This window comes from Lissotriton helveticus, chromosome 4_1, assembly GCF_964261635.1.
Source record: "Lissotriton helveticus chromosome 4_1, aLisHel1.1, whole genome shotgun sequence".
In the NCBI taxonomy this organism is placed as follows: Eukaryota; Metazoa; Chordata; class Amphibia; order Caudata; family Salamandridae; genus Lissotriton; species Lissotriton helveticus.
Genome location: NC_136063.1, coordinates 651,976,566 through 652,001,658, shown reverse-complemented (window position 1 = coordinate 652,001,658; position 25,093 = coordinate 651,976,566). Strand labels below are relative to the sequence as shown.

Genomic DNA, 25,093 nt, shown 5'->3' with positions numbered 1-25,093 from the left:
ATTAGCTGTCCGCCTGTACCCACGTGGCGGCTACAGCCTGCTGCGCTTGAAGACGCCGAGTTCCGATCCTCACTGGGCATGGCCATTTTAGCTTACTTCGAGGCCAATGAAGGGACGGCGAGCAGGGCACTGGTGGAGTGGGAGACACAAAGCAGCTATCCGCGGGCATTGCATGGGGGCCACATGGAACATACAAAAAAAGTTATCGGCTTCCCTGACGAAACTGGAATTAGAGCTCCTCCGATACGAAAGGGAGGGTGAGGGGATGGGTGAGCACTCGTGCGCGCTCAGCGATCTATGCTCTAAACACGAGACGCTTATGGAGCAGTTGCGCTGCCATAACTACGCGGCACACACGGCCGGGACACACGCCAAGGCGGACAGAGCTGGCCAGTTGTTGGCCTGGTTGGTACAGAGCGAAGGGCGTAGAGCCCCCATAAGAGCACTGTGCACCGCGGAGGGGGAGATGGTATACACCCAGAGAGAAATTCACCGTGCTCTGACCGACCATTATAAGTAACTATACCAGTCTCGAGGCACTGGCCCCCGGCATGCTCTGAACGCGTTCCTGGATGCTCTTGACTTACCTGTGGCATCTGAGGATCACAGGGGCGCGCTTAATGCTCCACTTACTCTGGAGGAAGTGGGGGATGCAATTGGGGACATGGCGGCTGGCAAAACCCCTGGGCCGGATGGCCTGCCCGCGGAATATTACAAGGCGAACAGGAATATTTTTATGCCCCTACTCCTTCAGCTGTTTAACACTGCCATAGACAAAGGCTCGTTCCCCCAGTCCACGTGGGAAGCGTTTCTAGTCTCCTTACCTAAACTGGACCGGGACCACACTGCTTTAGGCTAGTACAGGCCGCTGGCAATGCTCAACTATAAAATCTTTGCGAAAATCCTTGCAGAGCGGCTCGCGGCAGTGGTCCCTCACCTAGTGCACCCCGATCAGAACGGGTTTGTGCCAGCGAGATCTACATCCCTGAACCTCAGGAGGTTCTTTAGGGTGGTGACGGAGGCAACAAGGGAATGGCCCAGGACGGGGTGCTTGATAATCGATTTGGAAAAGGCCTTTGACTGCCTGGAGTGGAGGTACCTAGCTGAGGTGCTCTCGCGCTACGACCTAGGCGAGTGTTTCCTGCAGGTGGTTCAGCTCCTCTATACGAACCCTGTGGTTCAGGTGCGGCTGGGCCCATATATTTCCGAGTCGGTGGCGGTGGGCCGGGGCACTTGTCAGGGATGCCCCCTGTCCCCGTTGCTGTTCGCGCTAGCAGTGGAGCCGTTGGCAGCGGTACTGCTGCAGACACTGTGAACGGGGATTCCCCTGGGGGAGGCGACTCACCAGGTCTCGCTTTATGCGGACGACCTGCTTGTGTTCGTAAAAGTTGTGGCGCACGTACCGGAGAGGCTGGCCCAAGTGCTGGAGCAGTTTGCGGTTGTCTCGGGGCTTAAAGTAAACGCGAGCAAGTCATGTCTTTATGCCTTCAATGCGGAGATAGAAGACCCGGGGTACTGTCTTGGTGACACGAGGGTCCAATGGAAGGCTGACACCTTCAGGTATCTAGGGATACGGATCTATAGGCAGCCAGCTAACCTATTCGAAGGCAACCTGGGTAAAGCGGTGGCAGCGCTTAGATCCCAGATACGTTTTTGGACTTCCCTTCCGCTGACCACAACGGGTAGGGTGGCCCTTGCCAAAATGATTATGCTTCCAAGACTCCTGTATTACTTTGTCAACCTGCCTCTCTATGTGCCACCCTCCTTTTCATCGCTCAATGCGACGCTACGGGACTTCATTTGGGGCACGTCCCGACACCGGTTGACGCTCGCGAAGTTGTTCCTGCCAACAGATAGTGGCGGGCTGGCCGCTCCCTGTTTTTAACATTATTACTTAGCTGCGCAGCTTCAATGGATTGCCCGCTGGCTGGCAGACAGAGGTGGAGAAGACACCGCCACAGTGGAGCCACCGTGTTCGCTGGAGCGAATCACTAGGCTTTTCCACCCACTGGTGGCACCTGTGATACCCGCCCCGCTACTGCTGGCGGTAGCATATAAGTGCTTCCGCAGAGCCCTCTTTCTTACCCAAAGGGTAATTACATAGGCACCTGCAGTGCCTCTGGATGTTTTTCTGGGAGGCGACGGAGTCCTTACGTGGCCCATGCTGGATCACTGGAAAGAGGCAGACATATAGACGCTGGGGGACCTCTTCCGAGATGGTGCGTTGGTGCCATGTGAGACACTGGTTTCGGAAGACTGGCTTCCCCCTGGGGGGTTCCTGCTGCACCGATCTTTAGGTGGCAAAAATGACAGCCAAGTGGGGAGACATGACATCGGAGCCTGCACAACATTGAACCATGCAATATCTGCACGTCATGGGGAGGGGCAGGCACCTGGTACGTTGGTTTGCGGGGTCGTTAAGGACACACACAGGGACTAGCTTGACCCCACTCAGGGGTAAATGGGAGCAGGACATGGGCAGGCAATTGTCTGACAAGAAATGGGAAAGAATACTCAAAAGCCCGGTGCGCATCCCCAGAAACCAGCGCTTCCGCCAAATACAACTTTATGTTGTTCACAGGGCCTACCTCACAGATGCGCTTATAAATAGATATTTCCATCGTGTGGATGCGTCCTGCCCCAGGTGTGAGGAACTGGATGCGGGGCTCCTCCATCTCTTATGGAGCTGTCCCAGGTTGGGCTCCTACTGGAGTGCAATTGGCGAGCTGCTCTGCAGATGCACTGGACGTACTATACCCCTTGAGTGGCCGGAATACATATTGCATCAATTTAAGAGACCACCTAAAGACAAGGCGTCATCCCGCTTCTTAGACCTGGGTATGGTGGTGGCTACGCGCCTCCTTAGTAGGCGCTGGAAGGCGAGCGACCAACCAAGTGTACGGGCGTGGACCTCCTCCCTTCAGGCGTGGGCCCGGGTGGAGTGGACGGCCATACGTAGGGAGGAAACGGTGAGACTCCGGAAGGAACCAATGGCAGAGCGCTGGGAAGGCATGCTTGGCGTCTTGCAGCAGGAAGGGAGGGCTGGGGGCGCAGGAGTTGCGAAAGACTGAGTGGCGCCCTTTAGGGTTGGGGTGTGCGGTGGGATGATATCCAGTTCAATAATTCAATTGAATACTGCCAATGACTACTAGAGACACATGGGCTCCAGGTGTGGAGTTTAGCTGTGACTAGAGAACGAGTGGAGCGGGGGGGGGGGGAGCTGCCCGGGGAGGGGGGAAGGGACATTAGATACTAGTGTTTTTACTTTAGCTGCAATAGTTTCTTTCTGTTTTTCTTTCACTGTTTGGTTTCAACTGTTGTATAAAAGTCATTTTTGTGCACAAACCTGGTGCTGGGAGGATCCATCCTCAACTAAGCTAATGCACGCAGGCAAAGCGTGTGGACAGTCATGGACCCACTTTGGGGCGGTTGCCCCGACAGCATGTGTTTAGCCAGTATTGGGTGGGTATTCCTCCTTCTAATTCCACACATGGTCTTGTACCCCATGATTACAAGTTGCAAGGCCTACCAAAGCGCGTCAGGCATACCCACTTATGGTGCTGCAAATGTTAAAATGTCCAATGTACTGTGATATCCTTCTCGGTTTTGTTTCTAAAAAAAAATGCTAATAAACAGATTTGACAAAAAAAAAAAAAAGAGCATCTGCACTTAGTAACTCCTTTGGCTGCGTGTCTAGAACTCATTCTCGCAGCTCATACACTGACCTTTGAGTCCTTCTCTTTCTGTGGTTTTCCTTCCTGGTGGACATCTGTTTCTGACATGCGCTACAAGAATCCTTGCACCTTTGACCTGGTCTGATGTTTCTTCCTCCAGCTTACTTTGTGCAGTCTTCTGATCTAGTTACTATAGTTTCACGGCTGTCCTCAACTGGACTGCTGTTAAGTGTTCCTACTGTGCCTCCGTGAACATGCACTTTCCACTGTTACAGAATTTACTCCAGTTGCACGTTGCTCAGAACTAGAGACCCCAATCATTTACAAGAGCTGAAAACCCTCAAGACCTCTGAAACAAGCAGAAAGTACAGTGTGAGGTCCTGAACCACTTTTGTGTTACTCTTATTCTCCCCCTTTCTCTTTTCTCCAGGGGTTTACTATGGTCACTTGTATATCATAACTGTTGTGGGTGGCAACATCTTACAGAGGAGGGCATATTATAAGAGAAGTGTCAGTTACGTCGTAAACCTAACCCTATTGGTGGAATTGCCAACGCTAGACAGCTGGAGTCGAAGAATTTGGCATATAAAGTAGACCCAAGTAGAAAGTTAATATATTCCCAGGCTGGAATACTTCCAGGCTCACTTGGAGACAGTAATGACAAAGAGTGAAACACTAGTCTCTAAGAGACGTGAACATTCCCTGTGGTTTTCTGCAAACTAAACAAGCATTGGAAATGCAATAGGTCTCGCATTAGAAAAGTTTGAGCTATCGGTGTTGTGGAAATGTAATTATTTTTTGAGTTATGTTTATGTTTTTCCAATAATAAAAGTATTAATTTTGTTCTTTGAAATGGCAATAGTTATAAAAGTAGCAAATGTGACACCTATAGCATTAGTAAAGGTACATGTTTAGTTTTTCCCTGTCTTACATGTATTGATCTGACAATTCCCAATGGCGTAGAATTTTTCTAAATAATTAATACTGACATAATATTTGTTGTAATTTATAATGGTACTAGATTTAACGTTTGTAATTTATCACTCGACTATCGACGGCAGAAAGGGGCATCGAAAGATGGAAGGGGGAGTTGGTATCCTTGGTTTGCTTGCGCAGGACGGTAGGGTTCAGACATGGTGCGATTGGGAGTCGAGGTGCGGGGGTGGGGGGATATGCGGGCAGCTGCAGTGCTCGTGGCGGTTTGAATGGTGGTGCAGTCTGAGAAGGGAGGGCTGCTGATACAGGTTGTGAGGTGGGGGGGTGGGGTGTCAGCTGCATGGGCCGCTCTGGAGCATAGCGTTGTAATATAGAACGTTACGGCCATTAAGGGGCTCCCGATGGCTCTGGGGAGGGTGCAGTGCAAGGCGAGCAAGAGGTGGGCGAGGTAAAGGGGAGTAGGGGGATTGTGGCACCAACTCAGTGCCCTCTTGCGCAGGGCGTGGGGGGGTTGGCAGGCATCCATGGGGGAGAGAAAATAAATGATTCAATAAAGTTTTCCGTGTAGCAGAACAGGCGGGTTGCAGGCGGTGCGGAGATGGGGTAGGCGGAGATCGGAATTAAGTGAGGAGATGGATGGGGCAGCGGGGGCTTTGACTCTAGGAGAGTCAAAGGGCTGCGTCGGGGGGCGTGTGGTGTGTCCATTGGTGGGTGGTTGGAGTTGCAGTGCAGCGTTGGGAGGGGCAGTGCCAAGGGACCAAGTTGGAGAGAGGCAAAGGGCGCCACGTGGGCACCAACACAGGGCAGCCAGGGTGGAAATGCTCAACTCGCTGAAGTCTGTCAATGGTCTCATTGTACTGAACCACTGCTCCCTTATGTGGTGGGAAGAAACAAAATGAAATGTGAATGACACTTTAACATGCCACAAAATGACGATGCTGACGAAAAGCATATATTATGCGTTGGAAAACTGTTGAAGCTTGTGAGAAATCTAAAGCCATCTGTAGACGAGACCTAAAATAGCCTTTGTGGACAGAGATGATTTTAACAACTTTCGTTTTATATTGCGACTCCCTGTCCTCTTGAAGGTCTTAGAGAAAACAAGCGTGCCCATCGAATCCAAGAAATACCCCTTATGAAAACCTTCGGAATAACCTGTAATCTGAGATCATAACAATTTTCAGTAAAGAGATGTGGGAGTACATGTTTTTATTGCATGGCTCGGCTTTGGGCTGGCCGTAGGATCAAGTAAAAACAAGTAAAGCTGGTGGCAATGAAGCAGGGGGGGGCAGCGGAACACTTTGATGTAGTTCACGGCCTGGCGGCCGTGAAAGTGAAAGCAATTAGGGGGGGGGGAGAAGTGAGGTACAGATGGCTGGCTTTCATGTGCACGCACTTTTTAGGTCAATGCGCTTGCGCATTGAACTTGCTTTTCACGGGCACAGCATCAAATCGCCCGATGGTTAAGCTCTCGTTAAGCCCCTATATTCTCGCAAGCGCATTGACAGGCGAGACCTAAAAAGGAAATGAAGCTACAGTGAGAGGGTTGAGCTTTAAATGGGCGTTCACAAAACTCGCTCTTTTGTTTGATTTTTCCAAGCTGGCAGGGTTAGTAGTTCTGTTTGATGTTTTTCTTCTTACCTAGAATTAGGAGGGTGATGACCTGAGTTTGACCTGCGATAATGGACACCATTTTGAGACGGCCTTACAACAGAGTGACTGCTCCATGTTTACAGAGGTTCTGTGACCTCTCTTCACAACTTCCAAGCCTCTGAACCAGGGTCTAGGACGTGTGGATCCAGAGACCATATATGGTTCTTAAAATGGAGATGTATAGAAAATACGTGGAGTTTACCTATAAATGTTGGTAGTTCGCATAGTATTGTGTGTTTACTTTTATTTACATCGATGTGGTATTCTACTTTGACTATGAGACTTCCTCTACAGTGCTGATCCAATTAAGGTTATTTAAAACTAGAAAGCACTTTAGGGCCCCATTAGTTCCAAATATTTCTTGGTGAGGGAGAAGAGAGAAATCAAACATTCTTAGGGGTGGTCCTACTCACTTTGCTCATGTAAATGTAAATGTAAATGTAAATGTACAGGAATTTATATAGCGCAAATCACCAAGCGGTTTCTAAGCGCTTGCTTAGGGAACCCGTCCTGGTATTCCCCTGTGAGATAACCCCGGCAGGGTATCCGCAAGGTGAAAGCCAGGCATCCCGCCGCGAGGGGCCGTTGTGGAGATTAAGCAAGCTCATAAAGTACAATGCACCCTATAGTGAGCAAAGCAAGTTTGTGATACATAGCAATGGTGACCATGACAATACTGAGAATGTGAAGAGTAGTAATGAAGCGACGGAGGGTGGGTGACAGATAGCCGGCAGTCTGCCTCTGCATTTCCTCAAGGTCCCTGAGGCAACCCAGAAGCGGCTAGGAGAAGGCAGTCGCACACTTAACAGAGAAGGGCAAAAATCAGGAATCTCCTGACACAATCGAAGTGTTGCGATGTATGTCCGCGAATGCAGCAGAGGCTAGCCAATAGGTGGCCCGTACATGGAAAAAAAGGGTGGACAGGGGAGTGGAAATCAATTGCACTTCACTGAAATGCCACACGAAGCCCTGGAGGCATCACAAAGACAAACTAGTTTGTTTCCCGAGATGATGCATCCTGGAAAGTGCAAACATCTATAAAACGGCTTGGTCTGATCCAAAACATGACCTACCCAATGCCTGAAGAAGCTCCCCCATATAAGCCAATAGGCAAAGAATATTGATCCTAAGCCCCATTCTGTAAGTTAGGAGTTGTGCAATACATAGAGCTGGCCATAGCCGGACACAAAACCTTTTTGCAAACATTTGATAGTACAATTATAAATCTGACTCCAATATTTTTGCAATATAGAAAAACTTACTCAGAAATGCCAAGAACGCATGGCTCGTCATCATCACTTATTCGAAGGAGTCGAACGGAAAATATACTGTGACTGGAAAAACAAAGACATTAAATCACTTAAAATATTCATACAAAAGTGTTTTTCCTGTACATGTCTAATTTAGGTTTTAGCATTTGTTTATTGTCTATAAATTGCACATTTCAATACATCTTTGACATCGAACATATATGGGACAATGCTATGCAAGTAGCTTATTGTGCACATTAAAGTAAAAAAAATCTTCATTAGGGTGGTAAAGAGTTACACGTGCTCTAGGAAAAAAAAGTAGAGAAGGCACAAAGTAGTCATTCTTTAATTCTCCCATGAGGAATCGCTTAGATTTGGGGGGGCGCAAAACGAAATGGGCCGCACCTATGTCTCAGGTTTTATGTGCAACTGTTTTCTCTGCAACCATTATCAACCTAAAGTGCCAAGCTTTAAAACCTGTTTCCAGGCATGTTCGGAGTGTGGACTCACTGAATGAATGCAGTGCTATGTAACGCCTGCTGCTAGTTTCCTAACCTTATTGAAGAGATGATCTGGTGAAGGAGAAGCACCAGCCCAGGAGACACGAGGGTCTTTGGGTACCATGTTTTGTGAGTTTTTGGTTACTTCTTTTAACCCATAGGGGCCTTCAAGTGAGGCAGAATGCACCCCAATGGGCCAAACCTTCACACCCATTTTCCTCTGTATAAAGTGGATCTGGAGTCACTGTAAAGTTCAAGCAAGTTGGGGAGGCGCTAGGGGGTGCACAGCGGGATGGCTGTTTGACGTGACAGCTCCGCCGGGCAGACACCAACACTGCGGGAGTTGGGGCACCAAATGATCGATCTATGAGGTGCCAAGCATAAAAATCGAAATGGGAAGCTCCCGGGGATAGGACACACTGATTTTCGTGCCCGAAGAACCGCGCTGCGAGAAGAAATAGAAAATTGCAGCGGAAAGCATCTGACGGCTAAGATGGCGGCCACCAGTGAGACAGAGCTCGGAACACTCCCCTAATGGCATACAGGGACATGGCTACTGACCGGAATTTCGACCACGGGTGTCTGCAAGGAAAAAGGCGAAGTAGCGGTAAGGCGCATATCAGCGAAATGCGGCAGCGCTGAGACAAAGACTGAAAAAGTAACGAGATGCAGTATTGCGTGTTAATCATCTTGGCTGGCCACCTAGACTTCAGTTAAAGCGCTGCGAGGCCTACGGGTAGTGTGTGCGCTTTAAATGTAATTTTTCAAAATGGTGGCGCCCATAGCAGCAACGGCGGCCAGATTATAATAGTGCAGCCCGTTTCAAACTGCGAATTTTACACTCTTCAGATAGTTTGGCGCACATAGGGCCAACAGTAATGAGCAGTTTGGGTCTTTACTCGAGCGGGCAAGCGGACAGCGCGAAGTAGGCACCGCAACCGCACTTAAATGGCAGATCAGCTGTGACAACGAAATGGCGGCCATAGGACACACCACCAGAATCTGTGGCAGCAGTAGTCGGAGGCAAGAGGCCTACCTAACGGAATACTGGACATTAACATTGCACCCCTATGCAAACACGAGATACGGAGGTTTGTTCGCAAGAGCACTCCGGGGAGCGCTGGTGACCGATGAGAGACTCGGTATCATTTGGCAAATTCCACAAATTCCTGCGGGCTAATAGAGATGGAGATGATCACGGAGACTGAGAGCACCACTGTTTAAACACACACTGCAGGAGTCCTAACAAAAGGTGGAAAGACTTGAAGGGAAGTGCTGAGTGAGTCCGGATACTATTAGCATTACATCGTACATACAACTACATACAACAGTCAGCATTTGGAGTAAGAGACGCATAGATTGACGCCATAACGCTCAATCCCGCCATCTTGAATGTAAACATAGTGCAGATAACGTACACAAAAAGGCATCGCAGGGGGTTCAATAGCGGCCCATACCCATAAACGAGGGCGCAAATCAAGTCACGATGGTGAGGCCAGACAGGCAGCAACCCAAGATCACTTTTGAAGCCAAAAAGATGCAAAAGGACGCTGGAGAGAAGGCAGAGGGAGGTAGGCCATCAGATGTGCGGGAGGAAAGCAATATGGAAGCCATTCTCAAAGCCATCCAATCAAATCTACACGAAATCAACGGTAAGCTGGACCACTTAACATGTAGAATGGACGGCATGGCGGCGACCATGGAAAAACAGGGGGAGCGACTGGACTCGCCTGAAACACGTCTTTCAGCGGTAGAGGACGAATCACAAGCTACGACAAGCAAATGTACCGGTATGGAAAAAGTCCTCGACGTGATTCAAGCCAAGGCCGAGGAGTTGGAAGCTCGCTCTAGACGTAACAACGTTAGGATAGCAGGACTACCGGAATCGACGAATACGGGTCGCATGGAGACCTACATCGAGCAGCTTTGTAAAGACATCTTTGGAGCGGAAACATTATCGTCGATCTTTATTATTGAAAGGGCACACAGATCGCTCGCGCCAAAGCCATCTCCAGGCGCTGCACCTCGGCCCATCGTGGCCCGTGTGCTGAATTATAGAGATCGAGATACTATCCTAAGACTTGCACATGAGAAAGGGCCAATAAGTCATCAAGGGAACAAGTTGGAGTTCTATCCTGACCACACTATGGCAGTCCAGCAAGCACGAAGAGAATTTGCGGCGGGGAAAACCAAATTACAATCAATGCAGATAAATTATGCAATGCTCTATCCCGCGCGTTTGAAGGTAACATGGGAAGGGAAGTCGACTATTCTCTCCAGTCCCAAGGCAGCTCAAGATTTTATAAAGATGGTATCAAAACAGAATAAATCCGCGGAAAGCAAGGACAGGAGGCAAGACTCAGACTAATGAACAGGTGCTACAGCAATGACGATGGGCAGCGATGACCACGAAGTAGACTACAAGATAGGAGACTTGGGTAAGAGGTACCTGGGTAAGACATTGATGGGAATGATGATGTAAACAGTGGTAAGTGTATAGCCGAACTGAAGGACTAAGCTGAGCTCTGCCATCCCAAGTTGGAACAGCGACCATGTCTATGACACTAAGTAATGAACTCATTAGTATAGATATGAACAGGCTGCACAACATATATGATACACCGAACTAGTATTATAACGCTGTGTTAAAAATGATAGGGAAATTGTGGAGCGTACTTGGTACAATATAACTGCTACATGTATTAGGGCGCATGTTGATAGAACTGGTAGCGATGTTGCAGATATGAAGCTACACGTAGAGATTGTACTCACGACTTTGTTGAATGTCACCGGTTCCTGCTGGTCACACATCGGTTCTGCCTTACAAACCGAACGATCAAAATATTGTAATGCGGGGGGTCGTTTCATGCTCGTTATTGCAGGTAGTATTAGACAGATGCAGCTAAGTGATACTGTAAGGTGGCCACCACACAGGTGACGTTAGGAAATGAAAGATCAAGGACCTAACTCCCAATGTCAACGTTTACTTAACGAAGTAGGGATCTGCCCCCATCCATTAAGTTGGATGGTGTAGTGTTCCCTCGGCGGACCTCCATATGGGTGATCCCCGTACAGGTAATGTTATTAAGGGTTATTACATGGGGGCTGCGGCTTCGGCAGGATTGGGTTGCTGAAGTGGGTGGGGATGGGAGGGACAGGAGTTTTGTTCAAGTTCAAAGACCAAAGCATTTAAGATGCATTGCTGCCACTCATGTTGTTAGACGGTTGCTTGTAGGGGGTGAGGTGCTGTCTAGGGGAACTGTACAAATTATGGAATGGCTCAGACAGTGAACGTTGATAGACGCACACAACTGAACCTCATCACATGGAATGTGCGTGGCTTCACAAATCCAAAAAAATCAGGCAGATATTCGCATGTTTGAATAGGTGGGTGTTAGACCTGGCACCTTGGCGTGAGTCTCCCTTCCTCTTTTTTGCTGATGTGCCTCCGATGTTTTGCTGGTGTTCGACGCTCAGGGCACTGCGCCACGGCCAACCCGTGCCGCAGTGCAAGTGCTCCCAATGTAAAGTATATGTGCAATTGATTTCCACGATTGGCTTATTTGGTTTACTGTCAGTCCCCCGTAACAGGCACGAGGAGTGCCGGGGCTTGTAGATACAAATGCTGCTGGTGGGCCTGCAGCGCTGGTTGTGCCACCCACAGAAGCGGCCTCGTAAGACATGACTCGGGTCCGCCATTGCAGACCCCGCATACAGTCCCGTACTGTCACGCTGACTGCGCAAGTGCCCACACTTGCCAGTCCCTGAACCTTCCCTAACCTCCATATCAGTCACCCCTGTGGTAGGCCTACGGGCAGGGTGCATTGACGCGTAAGGTAGGACAAGCCTAGAGTGTGGCATGTCCTCATAGTGAATTACCGCCCTTTTCGTCCTTCACTATGGAAGGGCTACCGGTTCTCTTAGGCCAAGATGAGCTGTCGGAACTATTACACGCTATAGTCACGGCAGACTCAGGGAACACGGTGGCATGTCGAGTTTAGTATGCCTGAACTCAGAATAATAAAATGCTTCCTTTAGTAAGGTTTATTTTAATATCCTGTGTTTGCAAATGCTACTTTTAGAAAGATAGCCTTTGCGCGCCTAACTATTTAGCCCGCCTCTGCCAGGATGTGTATCTGTTGTCTGGGTTTGTGTGAGTGACAGGGCTGCGAGATTCCCGGGGACAGTTGGGACCCCAGGTGGTGAATAGGGTGCTTACACCAGGATGGGTGGGAGGAGTAGTCCTTGACTCTGAATAGGGTTGTGCTCCACCACCACGATGCTGGCTCCACCCCCTACGGAGCGTCTGATGTCTCTGCCCTCACTCTGAAAGAAGACGGCAGCTTCCTGTAAACAGAGTACTCCAAAACCAGGTTGAACCAGGCTCAGGCCCCCTGGCCTGCAAAGACAAAAGAATCGCAGTATAAATATAGGAGCTCCGCTCCTTACAAATCAGATCCAGTTTTGACCACGACGAACCTCTGCCTGACTAGAAGGACCAAGAGAAGCTGAAGGACGGAAACCAGTCTGTATCCTGTTAGACTGGCCTGCAGTGGTGCCTTGCTGAGAACGGAGAGGAAAGGACCAGAAAGGACTTTGTAGACTTGTGCTAAGAAGTAGTACGTCCCACAGGCCTGAACGGCGCCTCGCCCCGTGAGCTGCATCGACCCCGGATCGCCGCAACCCTTCACAGTCTAGCTCCTCCACCACGGTACTCGAGGGGGACCTGAGCCGGAGAGACCCTCTGGAGAACCGTCGGCCTCGTTCGGAGTCTGCCCTCACCAGCCGCACTTGAAACGCCTCGGACTTCCACAAGCAAGGTACACTGGAACTCTGTCCCGGGTTCACATCGGATCCAGGGTCCGCAAGCTTCTTATTTCCCTGTCATCGTACCTTGCTGAACAACGAACATTGAAAGACTAAGTCTTGCCTATTATAATCTGGTGGCCTCGAATCGTTACGTGTTACATGGTCTTGTGATAATTCTGCTTGAACCGATCTTTTATATAAATTATACGTATTTTTGATACAACCATTTGACTGGTGTCCATTTGTGGTGGGTCAGTGGGTTTACTGTGTGTGATCATAAATGCTTAACTTACTATCGCCCTGAGGATTAGCCTTGTCTGCTCGCGCCACACTACCTAGAGGGTGAGCAGGGGTTATTCAAAGTAGTAGCTCCCTTGCCCTGACTTGGAGCTCAAGGTCCTTGCTTGTCACAAGTACCGACCTGTGCCAGCCAGAGACCTTCGGGTTCCAACATTGGTACCAGCGGTGAGGATTTCGGATTTGCATTTATGATTTATATACAGTGAATTACTGATCACCACGTAGTGAGAGCAGACCAAGTAACGAGCCACAGATTACGTTCTTGCCGAAAGATCTCCAATCTCCCAACCATGCCTGGTTCACCCTCTGTTGTACTCTCTGTGATCTCTGGAATCGACGATGTTGATTGGGAAGGGCTAGAGAATTGCCGAGCCGAGCAATTGAAAGCTCTATGAGAAAAGTTTCGAGTTTCCAAGGCGGGCTGCAAAATCAGAGTCCAACGCATCACGGCACTGAGAGCCTGGAAAGAGTCCAGAGAGCCAGCAAATCGGGTGGTGGTGGATCCACCTGATACCCTCATCATAGGGCAGGGAGGCCCATCGTCAGAAGAGCTGGCGGACAGGGCCGCAACCAGAGCGCATGAAGTGGAGATGGCCAGAATGAAAGGTCAGATGGCCATGGAGGAGAAAAGGCTCCAGCTGGAGCATGAGATACGCATTAAAGAATTGGAGCTGAAAGCAAAGAGCTTGGACGCAGCTCCTGGTGGCAGCACAACGCCAGCCCAGGTAGAGTCAAGGGTCTACGTACCGAAAGATGTGGTGAAGGAGTACTTCAAGGGAGATGACATAGGGCAGTGGCTCCAGGCCTACGAGGTAGCCATGTCTTCCCACCGGGTCCCTGAGAAGGATTGGGGAGCGGGGTTGTGGGGACGGTTCCTGACCGAGGGGCGGGATACCCTGTTAGATCACCCTTCCGAAGAGTCCAATTCCTACCCCCGTATGAAAGAAGCCCTGATGAATCGGTTTGGTTTAACTCCTGAAATGTACCGACAGCGGTTTAGGAAATGTGTGAAGATTCAAGGGGGAACGTATGTGGAGTATGTGACCTTTTTCTGCAGAGCGCTGGATGGTTGGGTGAAGGGTAGCAAGGTAAATGATTTTCAAGGGCTGCTTGATTTGATAGCATGGGAGCACTTGTCGGATAATTGTTTTCCTGAGTTACGCCAGCACCTGATCGATAGCAAGCTGTCCAACCCGAGGAAGCTTGCTGAGGAAGCGGACCGCTGGCTCAGCACCAGGGTCCACAAAGGTCCAGTGGGAGATTCAGCCAAAGGTGGGCAGGGTCCCCAGCAGAAGAGTGGGGGGGACAGGGGAAAACAGAAAGGGTTCCAAAAAGGCCCCCAAAGTAATCCCCAAGGGAACCAAGGGAAAGGTTCTCAGCCTCCTTCACCCCCGAAATCAACCGGGGCCCCGACAGGTAAACCTGTTCAAAGAGGGCCCATCGCCTGCTTCAGGTGTGGCGACCTGGGTCACATTGCCTCTGACCCTAAGTGTCGCTTGTTCGCAAAACTCGCACCCACTGGTGCTCCACCCCGGCAACTAGCTAATGTTAACTTTGGGGAGGAAGTAGGCGTCCAACTGGGTGGGGATCCCGTTCAGATGACCCTGGTCTCGCTAGGAGACAGTGAGATGGTCCCCGAAAACGACCTGCCCAACAACACTAAAAAGTATGCGCAGGTAGTGACCATCAACGGTAAGAAGGCGGAGGCTCTGCGAGATACAGGAGCCAGTGTGACTGCAGTGAGGCAGCACCTGGTGTCTCCAGAGCAGGTAGTACCACACGCCTACTGTAGGGTTGTCCATGCTGACAATTCTGAGAGCCAGTGTCCGATGGCTCAGGTTCCCTTTGAGTGGGGGGGGTCTCTGGTACTCTGCAAGTCACTGTGAGGACCTCCATGCCTGTAGATTGTCTGCTAGGGAACGATTTGGAGAACTCCCCTTGGGAAAAGGTGGAGAAAACGACTCATCTGCGGATGGTGGGTTTACCCGACTGGGCGTGCGTGACCACACGGTCAATGGCAGCCAGTAGGGGTGTCGAAGAGGTCCTGGAGCCTGAGGGAGAGGCCCAGGAACCGGCCTTAGAGAGAAGGCGCAGGGGGCGCGGACAGCCAGCTCCCGAAGTTCCCACGGCCCAGGAGGAAGCAGACCATGCGGGGGATGCCCTGGAGCCTACCGGGGAACAGATCGCCAAACTGGGAGACCTGCCTGAGCTGACCCATTGGCAGCAGGAGGGGGGTCCTTCCAGGGAGGAATTCTGCAAGGAGCAGAGAGAGTGCCCTTCTCTCGTAGGGATGCGGCAGCAGGCTGCAGACCAGGCCAATGGTGTTCAGTCCGGGAAACACTTGGACTACTGGGAGAACGATCTCCTGTATTCAGAGCCTAAGGCTGCTGAACCTGGGTCAGCCCGTGTGCTGGTGGTACCCCAGAAGTTCAGAGCCTTCCTACTGGGTTTGGCTCACGATGTGCCGTTAGCAGGACATCTGGGAATGGACAAGACCTATGACAGGCTGGTCACCCACTTTTACTGGCCCCAGATGCACAGGAGCTCAGATGCTCACTGTAGGACATGCCTGACTTGCCAAGCCAGTGGTAAGTGTGGAGGGAAGAACAAGGCTCCCCTCCAACCATTTCCCGTCGTCAGTACCCCATTCCAACGAGTGGGAATTGACATTGTGGGGCCTCTAGACCCCAAGACAGCCATGGGCGACAGGTTCATCCTGGTCTTGGTGGACCATGCCACCCGGTACCCTGAAGCCATACCTCTGAGGACAGTGACGGCCCCCGTGGTGGGACGAGCACTGATGGGAATTTTCTCTCGAGTGGAATTCCCTCTAGAGGTGGTGTCGGACAGAGGCACCAACTTCATATCGAAGTATATGAAGTCCCTTTGGCAAGAGTGTGGTGTAACATACAAGTTCACCACCCCTTACCATCCCCAAGGAAACGGGTTGGTTGAAAGATTCAACTGAACCTTGAAAGGCATGATCATGGGCCTAGAAGGACCGATGAGGCGTAAGTGGGACGTCCTCTTGCCATGCCTACTGTTTGCGTACCGAGAGGTGCCACAGAAGTCACTCAGGTTCAGTCCCTTCGAGCTTCTGTACGGTCACCCGGTCCGAGGACCTCCGAGTCTGGTTCGGGAAGGCTGGGAGCAATCTCCCAGGAAACCTCCCCAGAATGTATATAGCTACATGCTGGCCTTCCGAAACCAGACCAGGCGATTCAGGAAACTTGCTGAGGCAAACCTGGAAGCCAGCCAGGAGGAGATGAAGCGGTGGTACGACCAGAATGCCACTCTGGTGGAGCTTCAACCTGGACAAAAGGTGTGGGTCTTGGCCCCAGTGGAGCCCTGTGCACTTCAGGATAAGTGGACGGGTCCATTTGAGGTTGTGGAGCGCAAGAGTCCTGTCACCTACCTGGTGAACTTGCAAACTCCCAGGAACCCTTTGAGGGTCCTACATGTTAACCGCCTTAAGCCCCACTTGGAGAGGTCCAAAGTGGGCATGCTGTTGGCAACCGATGACGGAATGGAGGAGGAGACCGAGCCTCTTCCGGACCTCTTGGCGGCCTCCAAGTGAGACGGGTCAGCGGATGGAGTTAACCTCTCACCCTCCCTGACCCCTGAGCAGCAGAGTGATTGCCGCCAGCTGCTGGGGCAATTCTCTGACTGTTCTCCCTGGTTCCGGGTATCACAGATTGGTGCGTCCATGATGTGGACACGGGAGACAGCTTGCCGGTGAAGCACAAGGCTTACCGCGTGACTGACAGGGTCCGAGCTTGCATCAAGGAGAAAGTCTCAAAGATGTTTGCTCTTGGGGTGATTGAGTCCTCCAGCAGTCCTTGGGCCAGCCCAGTGGTCTTGGTCCCAAAGGCTGCGACGCCGGGAGCCACAACCGAACTACGGTTCTGTGTGGACTATCGAGGACTCAAGTCGGTCACGAAGACCGACGCGCATCCCATCCCCCGAGCTGATGAGCTCATCGATCGGTTAGGGGCTGCCTGGTACCTCAGTACGTTTGACTTAACATCTGGGTACAGGCAGATCGACGTAACTGACTGTGCCAAGGAGAGGTCAGCGTTTTCAACCCAAGATGGGCACTACCAATTCCGGGGTATGCCCTTCGGGATGAAAAACGCCCCTGCCACCTTCCAGAGGTTGGTCAACCAGGTGTTGGTTGTACTGGACGCGTTCAGTGCCGCCTACCTGGACGACATCGCAGTGTTCAGCAGTATGTGGGAGGAACACTTGCGACACCTGTGGGAAGTGTTGGCGGCTCTGCGCAAGGCAGGCCTCACGATCAAGGCGATCAAGTGCCAGATCGGGCAGGGATCCGTGGTGTATTTGGGACACCAAGTTGGGAGCGGCCAGGTGGCGCCCCTTCAACCCAAAATTCAGACCATCCTGGCTTGGTAAATCCCCAAGACCCAAACGGAGGTGAGGGCCTTCCTCGGACTCACTGGGTATTACAGGAGGTTCGTCAAGGGATACGGCACCATCGTTGCCCCCTTGACCGAGCGGACTTCGAAGAAGCAGCCCCGGAAAGTGATCTGGACTGACGCCTGTCAGGTAGCATTCGACACCCTGAAAACGGCCATGTGCACGGCGCCCATGCTCCTGGCTCCTGATTTCTCCAAAGAGTTCTTAGTGCAGACAGACGCTTCAGAGCATGGGATTGGGGCTGTCCTTTCACAGACGACTGAGGAGGGCTGGGATCACCCAGTGGCCTTCATCAGTCGGAGGCTACTTCCACGGGAACAGAAGTGGAGTGCGATTGAGCGAGAAGCTTTTGCTGTGGTCTGGGCCCTGAAGAAGCTAAGACCCTACTTGTTTGGGTCTCACTTCCGAGTTCAGACGGACCACAGGCCCCTCAGATGGTTGATGCAAATGAGGGGTGAGAACCCGAAACTGTTGAGGTGGTCCATTTCTCTACAGAGTATGGACTTTACGGTGGAACACCGCCCTGGCATAGACCACGCCAACGCTGACGGTCTGTCAAGGTTTTTCTGCCTTAGTGATGAGGAACTCCCTGGGCAAGGGTAGTTCTCCCCACATTTCAGCTGGAGGGGACACGTGTTAGACCTGGCACCTTGGCGTGAGTCTCCCTTCCTCTTTTTTGCTGATGTGCCTCCGATGTTTTGCTGGTGTTCGACGCTCAGGGCACTGCGCCACGGCCAACCTGTGCCACAGTGCAAGTGCTCCCAATGTAAAGTATATGTGCAATTGATTTCCACGATTGGCTTATTTGGTTTACTGTCAGTCCCCCGTAGCAGGCACGAGGAGTGCCGGGGCTTGTAGATACAAATGCTGCTGGTGGGCCTGCAGCGCTGGTTGCGCCACCCACAGAAGCGGCCTCGTAAGACATGACTCGGGTCTGCCATTGCAGACCCCGCGTACAGTCCCGTACTGTCACGCTGACTGCGCAAGTGCCCACACTTGCCAGTCCCTGAACCTTTCCTAACCTCCATATCAGTCACCCCTGTGGTAGGCCTACGGGCAGGGTGCATTGAAGCGTAAGGTAGGACAAGCCTAGAGTGTGGCATGTCCTCATAGTGAATTACCGCCCTTTTCGTTCTTCACTATGGAAGGGCTACCGGTTCTCTTAGGCCAAGATGAGCTGTCGGAACTATTACACGCTATAGTCACGGCGGACTCAGGGAACACGGTGGCATGTTGAGTTTAGTATGCCTGAACTCAGAATAATAAAATACTTCCTTTAGTAAGGTTTATTTTAATATCCTGTGTTTGCAAATGCTACTTTTAGAAAGATAGCCTTCGCGCGCCTAACTATTTAGCCCGCCTCTGCCAGGATGTGTATCTGTTATCTGGGTTTGTGTGAGTGACGGGGCTGGGAGATTCCCGGGGACAGTTGGGACCCCCAGGTGGTGAATAGGGTGCTTACACCAGGATGGGTGGGAGGAGTAGTCCTTGACTCTGAATAGGGTTGTGCTCCACCACCACGATGCTGGTTCCACCCCCTGCGGAGCGTCTGATGTCTCTGCCCTCACTCTGAAAGAAGACGGCAGCTTCCTGTAAACAGAGTACTCCAAAACCGGGTTGAACCAGGCTCAGGCCCCCTGGCCTGCAAAGACAAAAGAATTGCAGTATAAATATAGGAGCTCCGCTCTTTACAAATCAGATCCAGTTTTGACCACGACGAACCTCTGCCTGAAAAGAAGGACCAAGAGAAGCTGAAGGACGGAAACCAGTCTGTATCCTGTTAGACTGGCCTGCAGTGGTGCTTTGCTGAGAACGGAGAGGAAAGGACCAGAAAGGACTTTGTAGACTTGTGCCTGAAACGATCTCCAAGGGCTTGATCGAGAGCTTGCCCCTGAACGGAACGCCAGGACCATTGGGTTCTATCTGCTTGTGCCCGTCTGCTGTTGGGCCTTAGTTCTTATTCCCTCGCCAGAGTTGTGACTCTGGTGCCTTCGCCCCCTCCCAGGTAGTGACAGCTCGGAGCCTGGTCGCCCCGCCGTAGAGAGCCCCGCTCATTCCTGAGTCGCTCTCCGCTTCAGTGCCGGGCCGCACGCTCTCCTGTCACCTCGCCGCTAACGGAGCACGTTGTGTGCCTCTCATCTTCTCCAGCCGGAATCTGCACGGAGCACATCCCATAAGCCTCAGACAGTTCGTACGTCGTAACGTACCCGACTGTCTCGCTTTGCCCTCCTGCATACCAAGGCCCGTGCCGCACCTCAAGAAAGGCCTCCCCCGTACAGGGGTACCGGAAGCCTGGTGCTGCACCCGTCTGCCCGAGAACGCAATGCCCCTCACAGATCCACGAGTACGACCTGGCGTGCTAAGAAGTAGTACGTCCCGCAGGCCTGAACGGCGCCTAGCCCCGTGAGGTGCATCGACCCCGGATCGCCGCAACCCTCCACAGTCTAGCTCCTCCACCTCGCTCCTCGAGGGGGACCTGAGCCGGAGAGACCCTCTGGAGAACCGTCGGCCTCGTTCGGAGTCCGCCCTCACCAGCCGCGCCTGAAACGCCTCGGACTTCCACAAGCAAGGTACACTGGAAATCTGTCCCGAGTTCACATCGGATCCAGGGTCCGCAACATTCTTATTTCCCTGTCATCGTACCTTGCTGAACAACGAACATTGAAAGACCAAGTCTTGCCTATTATAATCTGGTGGCCTCGAATCGTTACGTGTTACATGGTCTTGTGATAATTCTGCTTGAACCGATCTTTTATATAAAGTATATGTATTTTTGATACAACCATTTGACTGGTGTCCATTTGTGGTGGGTCAGTGGGTTTACTGTGTGTGATCATAAATGCTTAACTTACTATCGCCCTGAGGATTAGCCTTGTCTGCTCGCGCCACACTACCTAGAGGGTGAGCAGGGGTTATTCGAAGGAGTAGTTCTCTTGCCCTGACTTGGAGCTCAGGGTCCCTGCTTGTCAAAAGTACCGACCTGTGCCAACCAGAGACCTTCGGGTTCCAACAGTGGGGCATAGATATCGCATTTCTACAGGAAACTCATATTGCGCCCAACACACATAAAACTATTGGTGCGAAATGGGCAGAATCCACTCACGCTGCTAATTACTCCTCTTATTCACGAGGGGTTATAACGCTAATACGGAAGGGAACAGATTTTTAAAACGAGTGAGGTGATATTGGATCCGAATGGGAGGTATGTCATCCTGACAGGGTTGCGGAGGGGACAGCGGATAACACTAGTAAATGTGTACGGACCAAATGTAGTCACACCAGAATTCTTCCAAGAGTTATGGAACCATATGCATAAACTACGCGATACGCACATATTGTGGGGAGGGGACTTCAATGTTGCGCTGATGGATCAAGTAGATCGGTCAGCGAACTCTATAGAACCACACAAGAAAGCTAGAGCAAAACTACTAGATATTATGGCAGATGTCCCTCTGAAAGATATATGGCGACAGAGATACACGTCCACTACAGGAGTGACACATATAAACATGGCTCATAATAGCTGGTCCCGCATAGACTACTGGCTGGGATCGGATAGCATCTTATTATGGACAGAGAAATTGCACACCCTGCCCTGAGTGCTCTCTGATCATAACCCCATATTGATTGCACTCCATATTATACCCCACCACCATTCTCGTGGAGATTCAATGCCCAGGCCCTCACGGACACAATATACGCTGACACTATCTTACAGGCAATAAGGGATTATTTTCAATTAAACTAATCTACAGTTGACGACCCAGGTGTTTTGTGGGAGGCGTTTAAAGCCACTATACGTGGAGTATGTATTAGCACATCGGTGGGGATACTACGTGACATAAGAAGACAGATCCAGCGGTGTGAAACTCGCATGACAGAACTAGAGGCCCTATTTGTAACCACACATGACTCAACACTGCTGGGAGATCTGAGACAAACGCACACTTAACACCAAGCCTTTCTTGAGGATGAGCTAAAGTATATAACAAAAAGACAAACAGCTAGAAACTTTGGTGAAGGGGGTTGGCCAGGCGGAGTACTAGCAGCTAATATATGTGACGGCAGGTGCACACAGACAATCTTACAAGTAAAAGCAGAAGATGACACAATCATAACAATTATGGAGGGTATTTTACAGAGCTTTGTGGATAATTATAGCAAATTATACAAATCACAACACACAGCGCAGCCCTCAGAGGTGCTAAACTATCTGGAAGAAGTGGCAATTGCATGGCTGTCAGATAATCAAAGGGAGTATTTGTCACTACCTATAACTGTTGAAGAAGTGACAGAGGTGATAAAGTCACTGCCTAATGGGAAAGCACCAGGTCCCGATGGATTCACGTGTGAATTTTATAAATCATATGTGGATATACTAGCCCCCCGTTTAGTAGCGATGTATGGAAATGCCTTCGAACAATCAGTATTACCCCCAACACTTCGAGAAGCCGTAATCATAGCCCTCCTAAAACCAGCAAAAGACCCAGAACTATGCGAATCATATCGACCTTTATCGCTAATAAATGTCGACTCCAAGATATTAGCTAAGATCCTTGCTATAAGGTTACAGCCGTTGATGACTAATCTGGTCCTGCCGGATCAGGCAGGTTTTATACCCAGTAGAGCAACATGCCACAATACTAGAACGTTATTTGCCTTGTCACACTATTTAGTACCCTCTACCAAAGCGGTGGCTGTTATGTTGGATGCCACCAAGGCATTTGACTCAATAGAATGGCAATACATAATAACGATATTGATGAGAATGGGATTCCCATCGATAATCATACAATGGGTGACGTTATTGTACACTAAACCGGTGGCGAGGGTAAGGATAAATGGATATATCTCCAACAAATTTAATATTGAGAGGGACACGACAAGGGTGTCCTCTTTCACCCTTGTTATTTGCATTAGCCTTGGAACCGCTGGCTTGTCTGGTCAGGCAGCAACAAACAGTCGGCGCTACAGTTCCCCTCGAGACCACTGCATATCTCCTTATACGCAGACGATATGCTCCTATACGTCTGGGACCCCGCTCAAAACTTAGCACCGCTCTAGAGGGAATACATAAAATTTAGTAGACATTCTGGCCTTACGATAAATTGGGCAAAGTCATCAATCATCCCACTAACGAACACTACTACACCGCACGACACTGAATTCCCCTTGGAATGGCAGACTGAACCTGTGAGGTATCTAGGGGTTTGGTACCATAGAAATCCTGAAGTGGTAATCCGCACGAATTACGGCAGGCTTATTTCAAACCTAACAGATAGAATAGATCGTTGGATACAGCTACCACTCTCGCTTGCAGATCGAATTGGGATAGTGAAAATGAACACCCTGCCGAAGTTCCTATACCTTTTTAATAATGTACCCATACCTCCTCCAAGCGCAGTTTTTAAACGCATACAATCCTTAGTCCTTAAATTAATATGGGCGGGAAAACAAGCTTGCGTAGAACTTAGAACACTAACGTTACCCTACGAGAAAGGAGGTTTCTGTCTCCCAGACTTCTTACTATATTACTTATGCGCCCAAGCGAAATTTGCGATTTATTGGTACCACAAAATACCTTATCTCACACACACTGCGGTAGAGGAGGGAGATGCACTACCGGTACCACTCACAGCCATAATAAATACATAAGCGACCACCGTTGGATGAGGAAGACATCAACACTATAGACACCACGGTGAAGGCCTGGCAGAGACTGGGGCAGCTAGCGCATAAAGTGCCGTTATACGCACCAAATTTGCCGCTGCACTTCCATACAGAATTATCGGTGACTGAGGAGGCTGTAGGTATGGATTTATGGAGGAAGGTAGGCTTCGACACAATGGGAGATTTGTTCCATGAGGGGCAATTCAGACAGGCTCGAGACCTAACATACATACAAAATCAAACATTACTGTTCAAATTCACTTACTATAGACTACAGACGGCGATACAGAAATGATATCCGGATTACCCAGCTGAACTAGTCAACTTAAACACACTACAACTTATATTGACGACCCCTAACACTACACATTTGGTATCGAGACTCTATAAGACAGCACAAGCGGAAATCCCATACACTACTGATAAGGCCAAGGCTAGATGGGATGCATGGCTTACTAACCCTTTAACTGAGCAAAAATGGCAAACGACATGTGCATTAGTGAAATTACTCACGCCTAATGGTAACCTACGCATCATACACTTCAAATATGTCCACCAAACATATTACACACCAGTTAAACTACGTAGATATGGCCTACAAGAAGAGGCAACATGCAAACAGTGCGGTGCAGATGGAGCTGATTTCATTCACCTAGCATGGCACTGCGTGAAGGTACGGGAGTTTTGGGAGGAAGTGTCCACTAACTTGGCTAAGATGGTAGGAACGGAAATAACTTTTACAATAAAATGTTGTTTGCTGGGTATATTGCCAACTGTAAAAGCAGAAAAACGTAACGTCAAATTGCTCAATGTTGGGGAAGCACGAAAGTGCCGACGGTGACCCGGTGGTATCGGGATATGACTTCTTGCAGGGATCGTCTCTTGACGTATGAAGAACTGCCAACCAGATCTAGACCGAAAGTTTACTGGCGTTTCTTCACGGACTATATACGCACCATTGATATAGATGGGGTACTGTAATTCCAGAGCCGTCATTAACTGAATGAATAGATGTTGGGCAGCAATGATCGCCCTTAATATATGATTCAAGTACTGTTGCATGTAATGTCTACACATGGATACAGAATGCGGAAATGTAATGGTCTAAGTTACTGTTGGAAATGTGATTTTATGTTGTACTATTCTTGAAAATCAATAAACAAATTTAAAAAAAAAAAAAGTTCAAGCAAGTTTGGTCCATCTCAAGGGACAGATGGAGGATTGCAAGATGCAGCTTCCCATCACAAAGGCTGCCCTGTGCCGTCAGACCCTCCATTTTTCCCGTCTGTAGTCCGTAAATAAACCCTCCCTTGAATTACTCCTTGTAACATTGTTTTTTGAACTTCGTAAAATACTCCAATGAGCAGGGTTCTTAGTGCTTATTCAACACCTTATGGTGCTGGGTCAGCTTCACAAACGTATTAACAAGACCCTTGGTGGCATCAATCTCACAAAGTTCTGCAAAATAGGTGCCCTGGCGTGCAGCAATCGGTCCAAATCAAAATGCAGAAGTTAAGGGTGGTGTGTGGTTCTACATGAAACAATACGAACAGCCTTGCAGATAATTAGATCTTTAGAAACTACTTTATTAGTAATTTAGCTTGTATCATGCACACATCTAGAATGCATGGATGAGAGTAATCATGATCAAAAAATCATAAGGTCAAAGTGCTGATAGATCCAACCACGCTCTTGGACACCTTTCAAGCCACACCCGCTTCAACAATAAATCACTGTTCAACAGTAGCTCTATCAACATGGGATCACCATACACTCTTTGGCACGCCACAGTGAGATGTTGTCCTGGTTCTGTGGGCACCCACAAGCACCACTGGTGGGAGCCTCAAAATTCCTGCCTCTGTCC

At 50.0% G+C, this 25,093-nt stretch overlaps 1 protein-coding gene across 1 annotated transcript in view; it reads right to left on the bottom strand.

Annotated features, from left to right (window-relative positions):
- The window catches only part of LOC144828803 (kinesin-like protein KIF20A), a 412,946-nt gene that overhangs the window by 224,014 nt on the left and 163,839 nt on the right, over window positions 1-25,093 (bottom strand). Inside the window, exon 9 of the mRNA XM_078687291.1 lies at window positions 7,526-7,597. Within this exon, the coding sequence (XP_078543417.1) occupies window positions 7,526-7,597 (72 nt within the window). The remainder of the gene's footprint in view (window positions 1-7,525; window positions 7,598-25,093) is intronic.